The sequence below is a fragment of the Pogona vitticeps genome, chromosome 5 (assembly GCF_051106095.1).
Source record: "Pogona vitticeps strain Pit_001003342236 chromosome 5, PviZW2.1, whole genome shotgun sequence".
Taxonomy (NCBI): Eukaryota; Metazoa; Chordata; class Lepidosauria; order Squamata; family Agamidae; genus Pogona; species Pogona vitticeps.
The window spans coordinates 20,157,237-20,170,664 of NC_135787.1; the positions used below are offsets into that span (position 1 = coordinate 20,157,237).

Consider the following 13,428-nt stretch of genomic DNA (forward strand, 5'->3'; position numbering starts at 1 on the left):
GATTCAAAGGTACTCCACATTTAAAAGCCCTCTGACTCCCAACAACCAAAGACTTTGGATCTAGTGATGGAGTATATTATAACTTACTCTTCTTGGTTTAGCCATTTAGGTAGGCTGCTCCAGCTTCCACAGTCTTGGCAGTGAGGAATTAAACCAATTTGCTCTGCCAAAACTCAGTGGAACAGAAGCCTACTATTCTATTCATCCTGCATATAAGGAAGTGCCACCTAATGATGAGTAGATGATATAGAAATTTGACATTTTGATTTGGAATGCTGATAACCCTTGCATGTGGAAGAGAGACAATAGGAAAGGGCGCATAGCAAGGGAAAAAGATAAATTTGGTGGTGAGGATAGCACATCATACTGTACAAATGATAATACTGTCCCGATTACATGTGCGTTTTCTATACAGCACCCACAGCCACTCTCTTATAGTTTCAATGACAGCAGAGGAGACTTCCATGTAAATTTCTCGGTGTTCACTAGAGCAACCATGTTCTTCTCTACAGAGAAGTTACCGGTATATCTGTAGTATGAATGAATGAATGAATGAATGAATGAATGAATGAATGAATGAATGAATGAATGAATGAATGAATGAATGAGCTTTATTATGGTCACTGACCAGCAGATATATCCAAATGGAGCTAAAACAGAAAATTACAATGAAAGGTAGCATAAGGTAGCAATAATAATATCACATATACACAATCTTTTACAATATAACTAAATTAGATGGGGCTTCCTTAGTTTCACTGGATTGAGTTCAGTACATAAATTCAGTAACTCTATACCACCTCCAGTCTCATCGTCTTAAGTAGTGTGGTATATAGCATATAGGGTGGCTAGTAATAGAAACATCAATAGAAAAATGTCACAAAGGAAACAGCCTTCAGTGCTGGCAGCTAATACAAGCAACATAATAATGGCAATATTCCCCTTTTTATGCTGGCATACCTGTGCTGCAGTGACTTTAAGTGGTCTCTTTGCCTTAGTGATGTCTGGACCTATTAAAGGAGGTTGGCAATAAGTTCCAGGACCAGGGGTATCAGCGCGGAACTCCTTGAAACGTTTCTCTTTGTACTGAAGACTCTGCCCTCCTTTAATAGTTTTCTGGAGTTTAGGAAATATAACAGAAAATAGCTGTTGAGTGTTATGTATAAACAACCATGTATCTACTGTATATCAGAAACAGTCAAGTAGCACCTATAAGATTAACTGATTTTTTTATTTTTCATAAGCTTGCATGTGTCAAGTTTATGAAAAATAAAAATTGCAGGATAGCTCAGTGATTTTAGATCTCTGGCTGCAGAACCAGAAATTGGGAGTTCAATTCCCACTGTGCCTCTTTGACAAAGGCTGGACTCGATGATCCATAGAGTCCCTTTTAACGCTGCAGTTCCAAGACTGTTATATATTATATAAAGCTGGTTCATCTTATAAGTATTACATAAGTATTTTGTTATAAAACAGACTAACATGGCTACCTGCTAGATAATCTACATATATGACACCCTTCAAAAAAGGTGAAGACAAATTATACTCCAAATGGTTACATTCCAGAAAATGAATATAATAAGTAAGACTGCAAAGGAACAAGAGGAAAAGAATCAGAAAATGAAAGTGATTACTTCAAGTACATGTACTGTACTTAGATTTCAATATACCGTAGATGGGATACAATGGACCTCTGCAAATCTTTTAATATATATTTTAAAAGCTTCTTGTTTCTACTGCAATAGGATGTGGTTTCTTTGATAAAATAACTGATAGAACTTACATTATGAAAGGTTGAGAATTATTGCCATAAACAAAGTAGAAAAAATTAATTTTTAAAGTATACATGATTGAACTAGTTTTGATTGATCTTACAGTCACTGACCAGCAGATGTGTTCAAATATTAGTATAACACAAGATTACAATTAAAAACATACAACCTATTGCAATGTGACTAAATTTTATAGAATCTCCATAGTTTCACAGGACTGAGGAGATCAGTAAATCAATTCAGTAAACTGTACTGGCTCCAGCCTTATCATCCTAAGTAGTATGGCATATAAAGTACAGTATAAGGTGACCAATACAGACCATGACTAAACATATGGCACTGCTTTAATCGGTGGAAGGAAAGAACAGCGACACTTCATTGCTGCTACACAAAACTTCGACAGTGGTTTAGTTATAACAGATTCCTTATCCGAGAGTATGAGCACAATATAAAATTCTTTGGAGGACTGAAGTGAAATATCATAAGCATTTCATTTCCCACAAGGATTTTCCAGTTTTTTAAACAATAAACTTTTGTTTCTTTACACAGATCACAAAGCATAGAGGTAAATTTCATGCTTTTATTCCTAAATAGCTTTGATGAAATGAATAGCCACACAGGTGTATTCACCATTAAACTAGGAGAAAAGATACAAAAGGTGCCAATAACAAAATGTAATGTTGTTCCACTTGGAGTGGCACAGTTACTACTGGACAACTAGTGCAAGCATGCAGCATCTAGTTTAATGACGCCACAATAAGACGTACACCATTTTGTGAAAGCAAAATTAGATTACTGGATTTAACACCTGCACAAGGATGAAAACATTGTTTCTGCAAATAATAAAAAATCTATGCTAGCAAAATGACACAAAAACAATCCTTAATATCTGGCATTTTTTAAGTAGTTAACATTTTAAAATGATAACCGTACAATAAGTATATATCTAAGTATCCTATCTAAGTATAAAATAGTTCAGCTCTGACATTTTAGCAGTAACCAGCTGTTATCTGTAGCAATACCAAAAGCACCTTTTCCCCTGATATAATCAGGTCAACGCATATTATATCAACTAAGCTATAATTATATCAGAAATTATATATCATTTATGTCAGATATATACCACTACCCATAAATATGAATACAAGCTTCACAATTTTGAAAGACACACAGCAAAAAATGGGATGAGTCCCAAAGTGACTCAGTACTACATATGTACAAATATCAAGTCCTCTACCAACCTGAATGACATAAGTTTTAATTAAGATTTAAATATCTGCAATAGAGACTTGTGGTTGTTGCAACCATGTCTCAGGCAACAGAAAAACACAAATCTAATTCTATGCCTTAACCATATTTGTACACCAAACTCAAACCATAAGACAGGAGTGGACAGCTGTGGCCTTGCATATACGTCTGAACTCAGCATAGCCAATGTGAAGGGATTGTATAAATTCCTTTCCAAAATACCTGGAAGACTGCAGTTGTGCCAGAAAGAGACAGGAGAACTACACTGCACAACCTGGAGAGCAGATGATGGGGTACACCTTCACCACCAGTTGAGCACCTGAGTTTAATACAGGTTCACTTACAAATACAGTACACAGCTTTGCTTACATATGCTCAAGTGGCAGCAAGTGTCTTGCAGTGACTTTCACTAGCAAAAACTGATACACTATCTACAACATTTCCTAATCTAGCCATGGCAATTGATAAATTCTACCAAGTCAGTAATCTCAACCAATAAGGGGTACAGAAAAATAGATCACTAAGTCTTCCATATCTTTCTCCTTTCTTCTGTTTTCTAACCACGTACTAACATATAAATTGGTACACTCATGCTTTACCTCCTCCTTTTCCTCTGATGTTAGAGCAGCTCTTGCTGTACTTTGTTAGATAATGTACAGTAGCTTAAGCTTCTTTCCTACTACATTATCATGGGATGATTTCCTAAAGCAATGAACTGAACTTCTCTGTTTTCTATTTCTGGGTAAATACTAATTTCCAGAGCAACTGCAGTTCAATAGTTGTAAATTCCATGCCAGCCAGTACTGGTCATTAAAATACTGGCTGAAGTTCAATGAGACACTGTAAGAGAACCTCCCTCCATCACAATATTCTCAAGGACAGTTCCATTTAGTTCCACCACTACTTGATTTTTGTCCTCTAATAAAAAACTAATCTGGAAGACATTCAATTATGTGTACAGTTTCTGCTTCTGATTGCTTTTGAATATTGATCAATAAGATTAGCTTATTGATCACTTTTGTTTATTTTTTGTGATGCTTGAGGCATGGGATCTGTTCCTAGTTATTGTTTCCGTATGTTCTCATATTGTGTTTTAATTATATGTCCCTTAACCACTTTTAGTACTTTGCAAATAAAAGCTTCTATTCAAAGAAAGTATACTGGTTTAAGGTATAAAAGCTGTTCTGCTTTCCAAGTATCCAGAGCTCAATAAAAAACTCCATCCTAATAGATAACCTATTAGAAACTTTGAGGGTACCAATAAAAGCTAATACCTTCAATCTTGCATTATTGTACTCAAATAACAAACAGGGGAACCATGCTTTTCTATACCTTACATTACCTTCCAGACTGTCAGAAATGATGTGTACAAGAAATCTCACCTTTTTAAAAAACTGGAAAGGGCAGCCAAATTCAAATCTGCTTTGTCTACATTATAAAATGCACTTTGCTTGCAAATAATATAGGTTATTGAATACAATCCACAACAGCGAAGATGCTTTGCTTTTTCCTTTTCTGAAGAAAAAGCTGAAAGGCAGCCTCCCTGAACCTTAAGTCTGCCAGGTGTACTAGACTGCAACTCCCATCAGGCCCAGCCAATGTGGCCACCCTAAAGCATTTATTTCGGCCTTTAAAATACAATCATGGAAAATCTAAACATAACATTGATAGTATCCATATTTAACCATGGGCAACAAATCTAGCATATCTAACAGTATGTTCCAGTAATTAAATCTGCAATTTTTTCAATATTTATACCTTATTTATTATTATCTATATTTAAATTGGTTACTGTAACTTCTTTATCCATATTTCACAGATGGAGTAACTTCCTTTGGCAATCAAATTAGACATCTCCGTTTTAAACATGATATACTGCATAGCTATGGAGCTTGAAATTTTTGATATGTTGAATTAAAAAGTAATGTCTATTCAGAGTCACTCATCACAAGTTCTGTGATGTATGGTCATTTTATGTTACTATCTGAACAGTCACCATACTAAGGTAATTAACTGTGATATGTAAGTCTAACAGACAGAAGAAAAATAATCTTTTATACATACACAGGCTATTGCTTATAGCCATGGGCATGGGCAATAAAAAAGTAAAACATTATATATATCACAATTATTACTCAAGCAGAAAACAAATAAAACCATTCACACTTAAGAATATGTTTAATATTGAAATGTTGCCTGTAATAAAGGGGGGATCAAAACTGAGTAAAAAAATCAAAAATGTAAATCATACCACAATGCTTATACTATCTGTGCAATAAAGTAAATTTTGCAACCCTCCCATAATAGCTGAATAGAGGACAATCACGTGAAGACAAATAGAATTATGTCTTCAGACAGCACCCAAATAATTGAATTTGTTGCCACAATCTAAAATGATGGACCACCAGCCTGAACAGGTTTAAAAGGAGGTATCAATGGCTACCATTCATAATAACTGCTATAAGCTATCTTCAGGATCAGGAACAGCATGAAGAATGTTTTCAAAACAACCAAGGGTGGAAGCCAAAAGCCTCACCCATTTACACACACACCATACACATCTATTGATTCCAAGAGAAGAATTTGAAGACTGGGCTTTTGGCTCCATTGACAGCCTACCTGAACTAACTGCTCAAAGCATACTCTGCTCCTTCACAGAGACGTAATTCAAAGTCTGAAAAACGTCTCCAGTTCAGATTTTCGTTTGCTCTGGAAAGCACTGAAGAGTCCCTAGACCTCACTTCTCAGTTGCGAACAGTATACTAAGTGCTCAACTCACATGGAGAATCCTCACAGATAGCAGACTTCTCCTTCAGACGTGTCCACTTTCCATGTAGAAGACTGACAAAACTGGAGATGAGCAGGAGTGTGAGAATGCTCCCCTCCACACATGAATAATCTCCACATTTTTAAACTTCTGAACAGGCTTAAAGTATCTGACCAGCAAGGGAGACATTAAGTGTCTCATCTGGACAAAGTATGTGTAATGTCAATGTAGCTTTCTGAATACGGCTCTATGTATGCATCTCTAGTCAAAAGCTGGATCGGGGCTTACTTCTGAATAAGCTTAAGTTGCAAAACAATGTTTCTAGAACATGGCACTGAGACTGGGAAATTACTATAATGAAAAAGAAACCAAAGGCTGGGTTGTATTCATCTGTTCATTTATTTCCATTTCTATACCACTCCATTAGTGTTGCCACCCTCTGGGTGGTTTACAATATGCAATAAAATCATAACAACAGAACATAATAAAAACAAAAAAAAAATAAAACATAATTAAACCTGGTCACTTTAACAAACTGATAGCTCTCCCACCTCTCAATATGAGAGCAAATTCAAAACAATTTGCTTAGTCACCGGCAAAATAAAGAGTATAGTATCTAGACTCTGTTTCACCTATCTAACTAGGGAGCAGCCAGGGATAAACTTGTGCATTACTGACACTGAAAATATTTCATTTCAAGAAGAATGCAACATGTACGTCCACACAAACTAATTATAAATTTAAATTATATTCAGCTTTGCTTTACTTTCTTTTATTCTTCTTTTTATCTTTGTGGGAAACATACAGCAACCTGAGTATTGCCTCTCATTTTGCCCATCTGTGCCACAGTGAATTCAAAATCACAAAATCTATCTTCTCTTGTTCAATGCTGTTGCTCTCCTTATTTAAAAGTCCCACATTAATTTAACACCATAAAAAAACCAGTCTAAGCTACACAACTTGAAAGAACTAAATGAACTACAGTAGGACCCCCTATCTGCAGGATCACTATCGGCTGATTCATTTATCCGCTGCCTGAAAATACTAAACAACACCTCCAGAAATGCATATTTGTGACCATTAGAGGGAGCCAGAGACCATACAATGTATAGATTTCAATACGTTTTTCAGCATCCGCACGGGGACTTGGAACCAATCCCCTGCAGATACCGCAGTCCTACTGTACAAAAGGTAATGTAGAATGATTTGCAAAAATTCCAGATAATACAGGGGGGGGGAAGGGTGAATCAAGAGTATTTTCACACTTCCACTAACTAAGAATATTAGGCTAGGAGATACAATAGGTCCCAGATAGGTAGGTAGGTAGGTAGGTAGGTAGGTAGGTAGGTAGGTAGGTAGGTAGGTAGGTAGGTAGGTAGGTAGGTAGGTAGGTAGGTAGGTAGGTAGGTAGGCAGGCAGGCAGGCAGGCAGGCAGGCAGGTAGGTAGGTAGGTAGGTAGGTAGGTAGGTAGAGATATATAAAAATTTGGGAGTGAAATAGAATAAACAGAACAAACAGTAAATTAACTGTTATGTCTACTATAGATGAGACATTCTATGTAGTTGTAAAATTCAACTTTTATAGCACATTCATTAGCCCCAATATACTTTTACCTGTGTTCTCTCAATTTCATAGTATCCTGGCCCAGGAATATCATCCTCATCGTTGTGGGGAGTGCCTTCAAGACCACGACTTGTTAGAGAAAGAAAAGGAGCATATCCACCTGCAAGTAAGGGAGGGAAATGAGACATAGTTCTAAAAATTATTCTTAGAGGACAGAAGTAGTTATAGAAAAGTGGTGTTTAAACTGATATGATATAGTATACTTCATTTACATTAGGTGTATGCATATATATACATACACATGCATGTATCTATGTATGTCTGCATGCACTTAAGTGTCCATTAACATTCACAGAACTGCTCACCTAAGTACAAGGGCTTTAAATCGTTTCTCATATATATATCTCGTTTCCCCACCACACTGCAAGGTAATTTCAAACTGCAAAAAAGTTTAACAGCAATATTTAACATGGTATTTGAAATTAAAAATTAATGCAATTCAGTACTATACCTGCCCAGACTTCCATCAGCAATGAGCTGGAAAAAATTCTCTTTAGTTTGCAACAGTATCTCTAAGCTATCCTGAACTATTTTTATAATATGAAAGAAAGAACTTTAATGACCATGCTCCAGTGCACAAACAATACATATAAAGTAAAGCAAAGTATACAGTATTTCTTATATATCACATTCTGTGGGCAATTTACAATTCAAGCATGCAGACGGCACATTGCCCCACCCCTACAGGCTGCATACTCATTTTACCAGCCTTAAGTCAGCTTCCTGAATCTGCTAAGATCAAATTCAGGTTGTGAGAAGAGTTTTTGACTGCAGTACTGCAGTTTAACCACTGAAACACAAGATGCACTGTGAACCAGCATGTTATGGATGAATTTCTGTTCTAATAGTAACAAGTTAGCATAATACAGCATAACATGACCTGTCGTTTTTCAAATGACAAGAATGCTATACATTTTCTTTTACAGTAACACCAACACATTAGCTTTTAAAGTCTACAGGCTTCGGGAGGAATGATATAAAATGATACCAATTTACGTTAACATTCCCCTCCTGAAAAAAAGGGATAGCAAAGAGCTCTAAATCTATCTCTCTAGACTAAAAGAAGATGCGTTAGAATAACAAATGCAACAAAGTGTTACAGACCAGAGAAAAATTGTTTTCACATAACAACTGATTAGGATCTGAGCTCATAATAACTGATCAAGTTACTTAGGTTTCTTGTTAATACACTTAAAATTATACAACTGATTCCATGGGCCTATTCTAGTTGTAACTGCAAAAACTGTGGGATTTCAGCCACTATGTAGCTGCTACAAAGAACGAAAAATTCATATTGAATTCACCAGGAAAAGAATACTGTGCCTATCATACTGTGACAGGCAAATCAACATGCAATCATGCTCGGAATATTCTCATCATTACACCTTGAAAAGGAATTGTCCAGCTGGAAAAGGTGCAGAAAATGGGAACCAGAACATCAAGAGACTAGAGTAATTCTCCTGGGGAAAAAACTTACAATATTTCAGGCTTTTCAAGTTCGAGGAAAAAAAGAGCATGGAGAGACAGAAGAGAACTGCATACCGTTATGCATGTTGTGGAGTTTATTTTTCTTCTTTTGTAATACAAGAACCACAAATCATCCAAAGAAGATAAATAATGGAAGTCCTAAGAAAAACGAAAGGAAAGTACTCCACACCCCCTGTAAACTATAGACTTTACTATAACAAGAAATAATGACTGCGCACCAACATAAACAACTTTAAAAGATAATAGACTACAGTAAATAGCTACTAGCATTTATGGCTTTATATCACACCCAGTACCACAGAGGAACATGCTTATAAGGTTCCCATGGGTACCTCCTTTGTCAATGTGGACGAATTGTTGCTCTAGAACAGTGATTCCCAACCTGCAGTACATGTACTCCCATGGATACAAACCAGGACAATTAGGGATACCCCCCCCAAAAAATGAATAATGGTGAAAAAGGCACATCCATCAACCATGTAAGTTGCTTATTTCTATCCTAAGCAACGAGAAACCCCTCATCGTCTTTCTTCTCTCCCCACCCAATGTGCGAGAGCTTAGCCAATCGGGTTTCACTCCAAGGCGGAGTCTGTTCTTGTTCTGCCACTAACCCGGGAGTTTGTGCCACCTGCTCCTTTCCTATCCACTGCAGTTTGTACGGAACAAAATTCCTTATGGGTTTTTTTCGCCCCTTCACTGATGCATGCAATCAGAAGCAGTGAGGAAGTGGCTTGAAGACGAGAGGGTGGAGAGTCCCCACTAGCCCCACCCCCTAATATGAAGGATACAATTTATGGAAATGGGGTGTAAAGGGGTATGCAAGTGGGAAAAAGGTTGGGAACCACTGCTCTAGAAAGACGTTCACTCTGATCCAGGACAACACGTTTATATTTTAGACAGGAATCCGACAGCAGACAAATTAACATTCACTAAAGGCCATGTTTTAGAAATACAGTGTATGAACCTGATCACGTTGACAGAAGAGAATTTTTGTGCACTGTGTGATCTTCCCCTTTCATTATATGGATCCTATATTATTTTATCTCCTCCTAACACCTGTTTCCTGAATTAAAAAATAGAAAAAAAGTATGGATGTTGAGATGAGCAATAGAATTGAGTTGTTTTAATGAATACCATGGCTAACATGCACTTTGGGGAACTGTGTTTGAAATCTAATTAATAAATATACATTTATTAAAAGACCGCATATAAACAACAAACAAACACTTCTCCACCCATAAGGATAAAACTAGAAATCAATAAATTCAATATAGAATGAACAAAAGATCTGCAGGACCAGGAAAACCATAAAAACAATAGTCAGAAGGATCCAACAGCATGTGTCCAAAGGATTCTGTTACTTTCTTCCTCTCTTCACAGCCCTCTATGGCACTAAAATGGCTCTGGAGCTTTTCTGAGCCCATCACAGCAAGTATGAGAGTACACAGATGGCTGCAGGAGAGTGTGAGAATCCTCTGCCAGAAGTAGTGTGACATCAGATCCTAACCAAGAGCAGCAAGAAAAATCAAAGTTAAGTCAGTAAGTAGCAAATCCACCAGAAATCAAATTGCCTGCTTCCAAAACACAAAAAAGGCACTCTTTAAGACAAAGTACCCTGTTTCACCCAAAATAAGACCTAACCTGAAAATAAGCCCTAGTATGGTTTTTAAGGATGCTTGTAATATAAGCCCTACCCCAAAAATAAGCCCTAGTTAAGTGAAACCCCGCCCTCCACCATTGTGCAGCATTGTGCAGCAACCAGAAGATGACATGACTGTAAAATAAAATATCCCCTGAAAATAAGCCCTAATGCTGTGAGGGTTTGTTTGTAGGGGCTTCAGTCACAATAATAGTACAATAAAGTACTAGGCTGTTTGAACTCAACAACATGGTCTTCATTTATTAAAGTATTAACATTAACGGTAACGTCCTTCTGAACAGGGTTTAACATCTCTTGCTGTCGAAACCTTGACTGCAAGGGTGTCCACACATTATTAACAAATGGATTTAGTTCTTCTAACTCCCATGGTCCGGATAAGACTTTCTCCTCGACCTGGGTTTCAGCTTCTACTTGTTCTGCTGCTAATAACGGTAAGGTCTCTTCATCTCCGCTCCAACCCCAGAGTGGGGAAGCCCCTCTCGGACTGGCCAGCCACGGTCCGGGAAGATCCCCATCTTCTGGAGCTCGGTAAGATGCCATTGCTTCTTGGCCTCGATCTCCCGGGCTACGGCCTCTCGCTCTTCGCGAAGACAACACCTCCACTCCTTGGCCTCTGTCTCTCCCCAATAAGACGGGCGAGGTTGTTGCCCCTGGCATCTTTGCCGCTCAGCCTCCTCGTGGGGAATCCTTACTTGTTCCCATTTTCCTGTCCAGGGATCCTGGACCCACACCTTCTCCCAACCCCCCGGGATGTTGTCCCACTTCTCCTTTATATCTCCTGCACCCGCCTCCACCAAGCGTTCACCCCTTCCCGCCAAAACTTCATCCGTTTGCACCGCCACGCTTAACCCTTTTATGGCCGAGACCAGATCCCTGATATCTACCCCTTGATGTCTCTGTCCCTCTCTGCCTCTCAGAGCCTCCAACTCGTTAGTATCCACCTCCTTGTTTTCTTTTCTAGGCGGAGAAGGTGGCGGGGAGGTCTGAGTCTCCTTTGAGCGGGTAGGGAGTGACGGCACTCCCACAAATACTTCCTGGCCCTGTCCTGGGGCTTCACAAATGCGTTTTTGGAGCAAAAAATTAATATAAAACCCTGTCTTATTTTCGGGAAAACACAGTAAGTAAGAGGAAAAAAGACAGATGTGCTTCAGAGCCTTTCAATTTCACTTTGGCTTTCCGGGGAAGGTATGTGGCTAGGAAGTGCTCAGCTGTCTAAAATTTAGTCAGGTTGTCTACAGTGACAATCTAAACCATGCATATACTTGCTGCACACCTTTTGCAAGCAAAGACATTTCCACAGAATAAAACATACAGAGAAAAACTCTTAGCGATGTCTGTTATAGCTCATATTCAAATAATAATACTCTACTTATTTACTATCTGACACAGTAAAGTAAATTGAAGACCCTTATGAGGTGTTCAAACTTACATCTGTGCACATTTAGGCATATATAATATAGTTAAAGTGCTGCCGTTCAGATGTAATGGAAAGAAAACATACGTAATTGCTAACTCATATGAGTAAATAATAACACAAAATGTCAAGCACTGAAGATCCAAGCTCTTGATCATTAACTCACACGGAGAATGCATCAAATATAAAGACCTCCTCAAACACAAAGCCATTTTAGAAACCCTGGAGTGGGAAAAGCCATACTAAACTCCTGCTGCTTTCAACTAAGATCGTTGATGCCTAAGACACAGTTGTATGCCAAGCATACAAGTTACCTTTCAAACAAGACATCTGCTTTTCTGGTTTCCATGCCATTATGCCGAAAGTCAATATTGCTCTGATAAACATTAACAGCTGGCTATTTTTTTATTATTATTTTGTAATACATGATCACTTTTCTCCCCCTTATTCATCCAGGATTTGTATAAAAGCAAAGTTTTACCATTCCAATAACCACAGCAGGGAAACTGAATTTTCAGATACCTTATTTAAACACTAACGGCTTATGAACAATTTAAACAGAATTCTTGTGGATATTGGTTTCCATATCCCCATGCTGCTAAGACTGAGCAAACTGTGTTATTGAAAGGACAAAACTGAGAAGCAGTTGTTCCATAATAGTGAAGGTTTAGCTGTACTTGTCCTTATTATATATTAATTTGTATTACAGTGCCATTTCAGAACCTATTTTGAGTTTGAAGCAGCAGCATGTCACCAACTTCTCTTAAATCCATACACCAGCTTCTCTTAAAATCTTGTTCAATTTAATCCTACCGTCAGCTTTTATCTCCCTCTATTTAGAATACTTCTCTGCTTCAGCTGAAAGCCAAGAATAATTTCTCCACAAATTTCATACCTTTCAAACTAGGAAAGAATGCAAAGTTAAATTTGAAGTCACGAAAAGCTTGCAAGTCATAATTATTGTTTGTAAAGAAGCACAACCTAATGTAATTTAGATTGTATTAAATTGCAACTTTTGAATTAGGTTTAGTTTTGCATATCATCCCAATGCTAAACATGTTTACTTTGACATCATTCCCACTGAGTTGGGGGGGGGAGTTTCAGCTGTCTAAAATTTAGTTTCTCAAATCAATGAGCACAGAAATTGAAACAAAATCATCTATAAATATTATTAATTTGGGTTATAGTTTATATTTGTCTATATTGTAAGGATATTTGACAGGATTTAACTGAAAAGAGGTACAGTATTGAGAAAGTCTCTTACAGAAACTTTCCAGGGTTTTCTAGGTAGAGTATACCATTTATTTGAACAGATCCTGAAATTAGCATTGGCAGGGAACTTTGTTATCTATCTGTTTCTGAATAACTGAATAAGACATATGGCTCTACTAGGATTACCTGAAATTATGTCCCAATGTGTTCAATGGGATTCTATTCCAGGGATAGAATAAAGTGT

At 37.5% G+C, this 13,428-nt stretch overlaps 1 protein-coding gene across 2 annotated transcripts in view; it reads right to left on the minus strand.

Moving 5' to 3' along the window:
• The window catches only part of STPG2 (sperm tail PG-rich repeat containing 2), a 274,188-nt gene that overhangs the window by 243,131 nt on the left and 17,629 nt on the right, over nucleotides 1–13,428 (minus strand). Inside the window, exons 1-3 of one of the 2 annotated variants that reach the window (XM_078394602.1) lie at nucleotides 7,716–11,602; nucleotides 7,401–7,510; nucleotides 961–1,116 (exon numbers count right to left, since the gene is read on the minus strand). In XM_078394602.1, the coding sequence (XP_078250728.1) occupies nucleotides 961–1,116; nucleotides 7,401–7,510; nucleotides 7,716–7,821 (372 nt within the window). In that variant the 5' untranslated portion in view covers nucleotides 7,822–11,602. Of the gene's footprint in view, nucleotides 1–960; nucleotides 1,117–7,400; nucleotides 7,511–7,715; nucleotides 11,603–13,428 lie in introns of those variants that run through there. The other variant, XM_020802913.3, reaches the window with a different exon arrangement.